The sequence below is a fragment of the Echinops telfairi genome, unplaced genomic scaffold (assembly GCF_000313985.2).
Source record: "Echinops telfairi isolate 266 unplaced genomic scaffold, ASM31398v2 ScPeMD7_7412;HRSCAF=8450, whole genome shotgun sequence".
Classification (NCBI taxonomy): Eukaryota; Metazoa; Chordata; class Mammalia; order Afrosoricida; family Tenrecidae; genus Echinops; species Echinops telfairi.
In genome coordinates, this window is record NW_022111312.1 from 172814 (window position 1) to 183159 (window position 10346).

The 10346-nt window shown below is 42.8% G+C and overlaps 1 protein-coding gene across 1 annotated transcript in view; it reads right to left on the reverse strand.

Annotated features, from left to right (window-relative positions):
• Window positions 1-4102: 4102 nt before the first annotated feature.
• The window catches only part of LOC115871923 (zinc finger protein 883-like), a 16610-nt gene continuing 10366 nt past the window's right edge, over window positions 4103-10346 (reverse strand). The window contains exons 3-4 of the mRNA XM_045296781.1: window positions 7698-7839; window positions 4103-6949 (exon numbers count right to left, since the gene is read on the reverse strand). Coding sequence (XP_045152716.1) covers window positions 5101-6949; window positions 7698-7839 — 1991 coding nt within the window. The 3' untranslated portion in view covers window positions 4103-5100. The remainder of the gene's footprint in view (window positions 6950-7697; window positions 7840-10346) is intronic.

A 10346-nucleotide genomic window follows, 5' to 3' on the forward strand; every position in this document is an offset into this window, starting at 1 on the left:
CAGGGAGGGTCCGTGGGGGGCTGCGAGCAGGAAAAGGGGGAGGAGGGCCGAGGCCCAAAGTCAGAGATGCCGGCGATCAGCTCGGAGCTGATTTAACCAGAAAGGTCAAAGCGGGTCACGACGCCCCGGGAGAGCGGACAAAGGCGGAGCGGGCACTTCCACGTCCGCAGGGACCGCGGACACACCTGTGGGCGCAGGGCCCGCGATACACCAGGGGAACCATCAAACTAGCGCTGCAAAGTCTCACCTACCTTTCTCGTGACCTTCCCGGGGAGACTCCCAGCTCAGAAGGAAGTTGAGCAGGAAGTTGCATCACGGAACAGGGGGCGGAGTCTGCAGGTGGTGGGCGGGCCGGGAGGCGGGGCCAGGGGAGGGGCGCAGGGAAAAGGGAGGAGGTCCGGATCTGCAGAGCGTGAGGCTGAGTCTGGGGAGGAAAGGGACTAGCTCTCCCTTCCCCGACCTGGCCAGTCCTCTGTCTTCCAGAGGGAATTTCATTGTGCTTTTTGGGTACACTTCTAAGCCTTCAGGTTTCTGCGTAAACATGAAGCCATTGTTCCTATAGAAGAGGACCTTCATTTCCTCAGGGGGCACAACTCAAGGTAATAAGAAAACGCTGTAAAAAGCTGCTAATCTTGAGAACGGGGAATGGGCAAAGGATGAATCTAGAAAAATTGAAACGGGTCAAAAATGAAATGGAACCCATAAATGTGGACATCCGGGGCATCAGTGAGCTGACACGGACTGGTATTGGCCTTTTTGATTCAGAAAATCCCATGATTTACTACGCTGGGAAAACACACTGAGAGGAATGCCAGGGAATCCTTTGTCAAAAAGGACATTGCAACCTCCATCTTAAAGTTCAGGGCTGCCTGAGATAGGATTCTATCTGCCTTCGAGGAAATTCCATCAGTACAACTATTATTCAAATGTACCAGCACCAACCACAAAAGCTAATGATGAACAATGTAAGAATTCTACCAAGGACATCAGCCTGAAATTCATCAAGCATGCGATCAAGATGCATTACTAATTTTGACCATTGGAATACCAAAGTTGGAGAAGACGATGATGTTAAGAGTATTTGGAAAATATGCACTTGCTGATAGAAACAGAGACAGAGATTGCACAACAGAATTTTACAAAAACAATGACTGTTTCACAGCAAATACATATTTTCAGCTCAACAAAAAAGATGCGTATATCCAAGGACAGCTCAATATGGAATGCACAGTAATCAAACTGACCACATCTGTGGGAATGTACTACTGGGATGCTAAATATCAACAGTTGTAAGACCAGTTGAGGGATTGACTGTTAAACTTACCATCAATTCCTCATATATAAGTTCGTAATAAAGCTGAAGAAAAAAACATGTTTTTAATTAAAGGATCATTTTAAAAAAATAAATAAAAGATCATTTTATTGGGGGCTCTTACAACTCATTACAATCCATACATCAATTATAACAGGCATATTTGTACATATGTTGCCATCGTTCTTTTCTAGACATTTACTTTCCATTGAGCCCTTGGGATCAGCTCCTCGTTTTTCTCCTGCCCTCCCACCCTCATGGTCTCTTGACAGGTTATAAATTGTTATTTCCCTATCTCACACAGACCGCTGTCTCCCTTCGCCTGTGGTTTCTGTGTTCTTCCCACTGCAGGGGTGTGTGTGGTTATGTGTCCATCCTCGCAATAGGTTTACCCTTCTTCTCCTTTCCCCCAACTACCTCCTACACTACTGGTATCACTAATTGCAATTCCTGTTCCTGGATTCCGTGTGTCCTGAGCTTTTATCTCTTATCTATACTTTTATACATGCTCTCGTCTATTCCAGACTGAGAAGCAGCAATGGGGTCATGACATTGGGGGGTAAGGAAGCCTCAAGAGATGAGAAGAATATTGCCTGTTCCATCAGTGCTTTGCTGCACAGGGACTGACTCATCCTTTCCCTGCGACCCCTCTGTGGGGGGATGTTCCATTGAGTATAGATGAGCTTTGGGTCTCTGCTTGTTCTTAATATGTTTTTGGTTGCTTGCTTTGGATCTTCCAATGCCAGTTACCAGGTCCTATGGACACCTCACAATCACGCCAGCTGCTGTGCTTCTTCCACGTGGTTGCTTCATTGCTGGATGGCTGCTTGTTTAACGTCAAAGCTTTAAGACTCCCAGATGCTATATCTTTTAATCCTGGCACCATCCACTTTCTTCACCACATTTGCTTATGTGCCCATTTAGTTGTCAGCGATCTTTTGTCTTATGGGGAGCAGGGAGTGGAGGCATAATGAGCATCACAAAATGCCAGTTTGCTAGAACAAAGTGTTCCTGTATTGAGGGAGAGATGAGCTGTGGCCCAAGGTCCATCCACAACTTTAGTGTACTGCCATATAAATATATGTACATTGGCCAATGCTGCCATTTTTATGGATTAAAATGTTTACACATGTAAACACCTACAGTTATACCTCTATCCATAACTTTGCTTCCTAAAGCCTTCCTCTGATTCCTTTTGCCTGAAATCTGAAGAAAATTAAAACAAGTCCAAGAGGGCCAACAGAGGAGCTCAGGCTATTCACGTGAATTTCAAAAAATCTCAAACAGATTTGAGGAATTAAACATGAATGACAAAAGACACGTGAGAAGGAGAGGGGGCACGGGGAGCATTACAACCATCCTTCATGAAGAAAGGAAGCGGTCAATAAAAAGACAGGAAAGAGAGGAAGAATCAAGTGGATGTGAGATGAAATTCTGAAGCTTTCTCTCAATCTTAGAGTAGCTAAAATGGATGGATGCAGGCCGAAGGCAGCTGGAGAAGACAGAGCCAAACAATATAATGAAACAATACAATCAGGAAACCAAAGGAGAAGAACCTACTTAGCACAAGTTAAACTGAAAGAAGTGAAGAAAAATGTCAAGCCTGGATTTGCAGACTTGAAAGATTCTATGGGCAACATATTGAATGGTTTAGGAAATATCAACAGAAGATAGAAAGAATGTATGATCACTGTACTAATGGACAGTCCACCATGTCAGGAGGTCTTATATATCCAAAAACCATGGTCCTGAAAGGAGTTCAAGCTTCACTGCACTCATGAATCAAAAACAAGGCTCCAGGAAGTGATGGAAAGCCAAATGTCATGTTTCAGCTAGCTGATAAAGCACTGAACGCATTCGACAATAGAAGGCATTAAACAATGCCTCAACCCATGGAAGACATTGCCACACATGAACAAAGTCATGCAAAAAGCCCCTCAATCCACAGGACTGGTCTCATTGCAGAGGGCTGCTATCTGTACTCTCAGCAGGTGTTGCCTGGTCCGTGGGCTTATTAGCTGGATCAACTGGATGACAGTAGGTTTGAGGAAGCGTGAGAGCAAACGTTGTCACACCAAGCAGTACACAGAACACAAGTGTCCACTGTGGAATCATGGGCAAAACGACAAACAAAGATCAAGGAGAGGCAGTATTAAGGAGTTTTCAGGGTTATAGTAAGGCTGCGAATTGCAAGATCAGCAGTTTGACACCACCGGCCACTCTGGGGGAGAAAGATGCGGCTTTCAACTCCCACAAAGAGTTACAGTCTCAGAAACCCACAGGGTAGGTTTAGGTGGTGCAATAGGACTGCTGAGTTGGGAGTAATGTTCTGCGAACAGGAACTATGACGTCAAGAAGTTCATGGCTTTATGACTAACTAACTTTAATGACTAACAACGGAGGCCACGTGGGAAGGAAGGAATGAAAGGTATGGTGGCAAGGATGGGAAGCTTATGTCTGAGCTGGAAAGAAGGGAATTCAAGCTGGAAAACTGTGTTCTGAGAAGTACGCTTGAGTCAGAGGAAAACTGAGAGGGAGGCAGGGGCCAGGCACTGAAGGGCAGGACATGGGACAAGTACATGCCTGTGAAGGAAGCCGGTTTGAACTAGGTAGAACCAGCACAGATGGGGAGATCCAGTCAGTATGGGAGAGATTTTGATTTTCATTCCCCCTTCATATGTCCCCTTACCTTCCTGGTCTGCAGGTCCTGAAACACAAAATAAATTTGAACTTCAGTCTTTTCATAAATCATCAATTTATTTCTTGTCCTCTAAGTCTCAACAATTCATCTCCAACAATTTCGGGAACACATACTAATTTGTGTAGGCCACATACATTACAAACTTAACACAGTTTCTACAAAATAGGGGAAGTGAGTTAAATCAAAAGCTCTTGGGAGGGCAAGTGAAGACCTGGATCCTGCATGCTAGGTGGGAGGGACTCAAGATATTGCTGAGCATTGACTTCAAGGGGCTCCAATGCAGTACAGGGATGAGATTCTAGGGAGTGCTTATAAAAATGGCACCGCTGTGGAACTAGTGTCATTGTCAGGAGAAGCCAGTCTACCCCAAGCACAGTGGCTGTTGGATGGAATTTTCATGGGCCAGGCAAGGCTGAGGTTGCCTTTCTAACACACAGCAGGTTAGGAGCTGAGTGGTAGGACCAGGTAACAATATTTGAGAGCTGAAGCTCACCATGTGCAAAACACACATTATTGATTCATTTTCTCTAACAATAGGGGCAAATAAGTCCAGTAATTTGCTCATGGTCACACAGAGAAGGAGGTAGCAGAAACTAGGCTGCACAAGGTATTCACCTAAAGAAAGGGCAGAGCTCCCCGGGCAAAATGGGACTAAAGGTGAAGGACCAGAGCAAGAAGACTCACATCTCATCCATTAGCGATCTTCTCGTGAGGCCTATATATACTCAGCTAGCCAAGGACAACGATCTGAGAAACACCAGACCAGGCACCCTTCTGTCCATCACATCTCACCCATCAGGGATCTTTAGTGAGCAATGAAGACTGAATAAATGCTTTCCAAAGTAGATTACATTCATAAGACCTCTATCCACTGAGAGAAATCTTATGTGAACTGAGAGCTGAGGAACAAGCAAAGGCTTTGGCACATTCCATACATGCACCAGGCTTCTTTCCATTGTGGATGATCATATGTTCAATGAGGGGTGAAGAGGAATCAGAGTCTTTGCCTAGCTAACATTCATAAGGCCTCCTTCCTGTGAGTTCTATGCGGAATGAGGGTTGTAACAAGACTAATGGCTTTGCAACATTATTTACATTCATAAGGTTTCTCTCCACCGTGAAGTCTCCTATGTTTAGTGAGGACAGAGTGACGAGTAAAGGCTTTTCCACATTCCTTACATTCATAAGGCCTCTCTCCACTGTGAATTCTCCTATGTGCAATAAGGTGAGACTGTTGAGTAAAGGCTTTCCCACACTCCATACATTCATAAGGCTTCTCTCCACTGTGAATTCTCCTATGGATACTGAGTTTTGAGGAATCAGTGAAGGCTTTGCCACACTCTTCACACTCATAGGGCCTCTCTCCACTGTGTATTCTGCTATGTAAAAGAAGGTGGCAGCGTTGAGTAAACGTTTTCCCACAATCTTTACATTCATAAGGCTTTTCTCCACTGTGAATTCTGCTATGGGCATTGAGTTTTGAGTAATCATTGAAGGCTTTGCCACACTCCTCACATTCATAGGGTCTCTCTCCACTGTGAATTTTCCTATGTTTAATGAGGGTAGGGTGACGAGTAAAGGCCTTCCCACATTCCTTACATTCATAAGGTCTCTCTCCACTATGATTTCTCATGTGTAAAATAAGGTATGAAAGGCACTTAAAACTTTTCCCACATTCCTTACATTCATAAGGCCTCTCACCACTGTGAGTTCTCTTATGTGAAATAAGTTGAGAGTGTCGAGGAAAGGCTTTCCCACACTCCGTACATTCATAAGGCTTCTCTCCACTATGAATTCTGCTATGTGTAATGATGGATGTTTGGTAAGCAAAGGCTTTCCCACATACCTTACATTCATAAGGCTTCTCTCCACTGTGAATTCTCCTATGGATACTGAGTTTTGAGGAATCAGTGAAGGCTTTGCCACACTCCTCACATTCATAGGGCCTCTCTCCAGTGTGTATTCTGCTATGTAAAAGAAGGTGGCAGCGTTGAGTAAACATTTTCCCACAATCTTTACATTCATAAGGCTTCTCTCCACTGTGAATTCTCCAATGTCTAGTGAGGGATGAGGGGATCTTAAAACATTTGCCACATACCTTACATTCATAAGGCTTTTCTCCACTGTGAACTATTTGATGTTTAACTAAGTCTGGGCGATGAGTAAAGGTTTTGCCACATTCCTTACACTCAAAAGAGCCCTTTACACTGTGAGTTCTCCTATGGTGAATGAGGGATGATCGATGAATAAAGGCTTTGCTACTCTGATTGCATTCATAAAGCCTCTCTCCATTGTGAGTTCTGCTATGTTGAGTAAGGTAACAAAGGTGGCTAAAACCTTTGCCACAAGGCTTACACTCATCAGGTTTCTGTCCGCTGTGAAATCTCTGATGTGCAACAAGGTGTGAGGAATTAGTAAAGGATTGGTCACACACCTTACAATCATAATACCTCTTTACACTGTGTTTAGAGAGGGATGAGGAATCTTTTAAAGGCTTGCCACATTCCTTACATTCATAGGGCCTCTCTCCACTGTGAGTTCTCATATGCCTACCCAAGGATGAAAAAAGATGAATAACTTTGCCATGTTCCTTACTATCAACAGACTCCTCCTCACTGTGACCTCTTAAATGTACAAGGACCTCTGAGGATTCACCAAAGGTGTTTCCACAGTCCTTACATTCCTTAGGATTCTCTGCAGTTAGCGTTCTCACAGGACCGTGGGAGTAAGGACACCTGCAGCCTGTTCTGTGTTCTCCATCCTGACAGGTATCACATTCCAAGTGAAAAGTAGGATGACGCTTAAGTGATGATGATTGGTCCATGGAGGATTCATTGTAAGTTCTTTTGAGCATGTGACGATCTGGAATCCAGCTGTAAGTCTGTCCACGCTGACTTTTCTTCTTAATTTCACAGGTATTCTGTTCAATAGATCTTCTGCTAAAAAGAGTCGCAAGCAGGTAGATACATATTGATTCTACTTTCATGATAACCATCACAATAAACATGTTTGTTTGTTTTTTACTTTGAATTACTTCAACTTTCAAAGATCAAATCATCTCACAGAGATGTTCTGATTCATTTTATTCTATTTCTATCACATGGGGCACTGTAATTGTATATAAGTAAACTATATTTTAAATATTCAATGTCTGATACACATTTTATTCAAGTGTCAAATTTCATTGAACACACAATATTAGAAGCTTTATAGCTTTGTGTATAAATGTATATACAGTCACACATAGATACATACACTCAAGTCCGTTGAGTCCATGTTCACTGACAGTGACCCTGTTTAATGGACAGGGTGTATTTCCAAGCCTGTAACTCTTGACAGGAGAGGAAGTCAGGGAAAGGGACAGCTGGTGCTTTCGACAGACAGACCTTGAGGTCAGCAGAAATCTCAATGGTTGGTGGCTTCAATGGGGTGGCACTCCCATGAGTCATAATATTCAACAGCACAGGGGTTTACAGAACTCACTATAAATATCACTATCCAAATGTGTATGTGTGTATACCCACATATACACCTATACAAATGAACGTGAAAATCTCATGAATGATATATCTGTTCATTTCATTTCCCCGCTATGAAGACCTATAGGACAGAAATATGTTAATGAAATCATTGTGCCTTCAGTTTCCCTTCAGAACCAGGGCTATCATAGTGAATGGTACTCACCTTGCATGACTGTTCCGCTTGTTATTCTGATCTTCAATGACGTAAAATCCACATATTTCTCCTACTTTCGAGCCACTTTCCAGGACTTCTACTATTGTATTTTCAGTGGAAAGCTTTTCTCCATTATCAAGGTTTTGGTAAACTGATCAAATGATGCAAGTTGTGGTTCACAAAATAAAAGCAAAAAGGGCAGGCATTACTCGAACGAAAGAGGAAAAAACAAATTTGAAAAATGGAGCTTATCCCAAAGTCAAGTATAAAATGTTTGGGAAACGACGATAGCAACATATGTACATATAAGCTTGATAAAACTGATGATTGGAATGTTAAAAAAGCTGTAAGAGCCCCCAATAAAATGATTGTCAAGGGGGGAGTGTGGGGAAAAATGAGGAGCTGATGCCAGGGGCTTAAGTGGAGAACAAATATTTTGAGAATGATGAGGGCAATGAATGTACAAATGTGTTTTACACGAGTGATGCATGTATGGATTGTGATGAGTTCTATGAGCCCCTAATAAAACGATTTTAAATAAAGGGAGAGATAAAAACAAATGTACACTGCACATTCCACAAGACTTTTCCACATGGAATACACAGGGGAGAAAAAAACTACATATGTGGGAACGAAATGATGGAGAACTCCATTCAGGGGCTGACTGAGGATCAGATCATCAATTTCTCATATATAAATTCAAGATAAATCTGAAGAAAATGAAAATATTCCAATTTGATACACAGTTCCAAAAAATGCAACTGAATAGAATGCTCAAACTACAGAACAATGTCACTGATATCACAATCAAGTAAATTGTTTCTGAAGATCAACCAACAATTGCTGCACCAGTTCACTGACAGGGAGATTCATGAGGGTCTGGCCAGATTCAGGAATTTGAAAAAGAGACATCATGGCTGGTGTCACAGGGCTCTAGGCTCAGAGCAGAGAACATCAGAAACATGTTCACTTGTGTTTCATTGACTAGGCAAAGGCACTAGGCTGTGGAGATCATAATAAACTGGAGACAATCACATTAAGAATGCACATTCAGGAGCACTTCCTTGTGCTCTTGTGGAAGTCAGACAGGGATCAAGAGGCAGCTGTGAAAACAGAACAAGGGAATACCACCGCATGGCTTCAGTCAGGAAAGGTCTGTATCACAGATACATTCTCTCAACATATTTCATCCATAACGTATGTTGAACAAATCATCACAGAAGTTGGATCCTGTGAAGACGACTGCGTGTTGCAGGAAGGTTTATTAACAACCTACCATATGCCAGTGACACAACATAGTTGCTGAAAGTGACAAGGATCTTAAAGGTCCTGCCGATGAAGACAACAGATTGCAACTCCTTGTATGGACTACTTCTCAATGTAAACAAGAACAACACCTCCCCAAGTGGATGGGAGAAAAGGTGGAAGTTGCCAAGGACGTTATCTTGCCTGAATCCACAATCAATATTCATGGAAGCAGCAGTCAAGAGATCAAAAGAAGTGTCTGTCCTCTTTGGTTAATCTGCTGCACAAGACCACTTTGGTCCATTGAAAGGCAGGATGCTATTTAGAGGACGAAGGTGCACCAACACAGGGCTCGGTTTTCTCAAATTTGCATGTCAAAGTTGGAAGGTGTGTACAAAGAGAATTGATGCTTTGGAATCATGGTTCTCGAGAGGAATGCGGAAAGGACCGTGGACTGTCTGCTTACAGGACAAACAGAGGTGTCATAGAAGAAATACACACACAAAGGGCTCCTTAGAAGGAAGGGTAGCAAACCTTTGAAGATACAATAAGAAAGTAGAGTTTGGACAACAGAAAAGTGGGTGACGGGAGACACCAGACACTGTAAGAAATGATAAAATAATAAAAATTTCTAAATTATCAAGGGTTCATGAGGGAGGGGGTGTGAGCAGGGAGGAAGAACAAATGAGGAGCTGATAATAGGGGCTCAAATAGAAGCAAATGTTTGGAGAATGATGATGGCAACAAATGTACAAATGTGCTTGAAACAATGGATGGATGTATGGACTGTGATAAGAATTGTACAAGCCCCCAATAAAATTATTTTTTTTAAAAGGAATAGCTGACAGAAAGCTTAGATTTCAGTGCCAAACCTAAAAAAAAACAAAGAAAGAAAAGAAAGTAGAGTTCCTGGAGAAGCACATTGTACTTTGTACATTAGAGAGACCTGGAAGAAAAGCAAGTCCTTCAATGAGATGGACGGAGAGTGGTTGCAACAATAGGTTCCAGCAAGGGTGTAACTCTGCGATGGTGCAGGATCGGGCAGTGTTTAGTACTGTGGTGCACAGGGTCGCTACAGGTTGAAAAGGACTTAATGGCATTTAAAAGCCACAATAATAACCTTTTCCGGTGGCCATTCAGAAACTTTGCTTCCTTCACACACTTGAAGATATGTGATTTGCTCTTAGTTGCATTTTTGAAGGTGTTTCTAGGTATGAAACCCCACTGCTGCCGGCTGTCTTTCCTCTCTGAATAAACTTGAGTTTCTCAAATCCCCCAGGTCTGTGTCTTTGGCTGAAACAGGGACAGCCGATCCTGGACACACTCCTTTTATTGGGAACATTGGGAACATTGGGATTGGTCAGCGTTAGAAAAGCAGGAGCAGATCCAGTGCAGCACGTTTGTCTCAGCTCC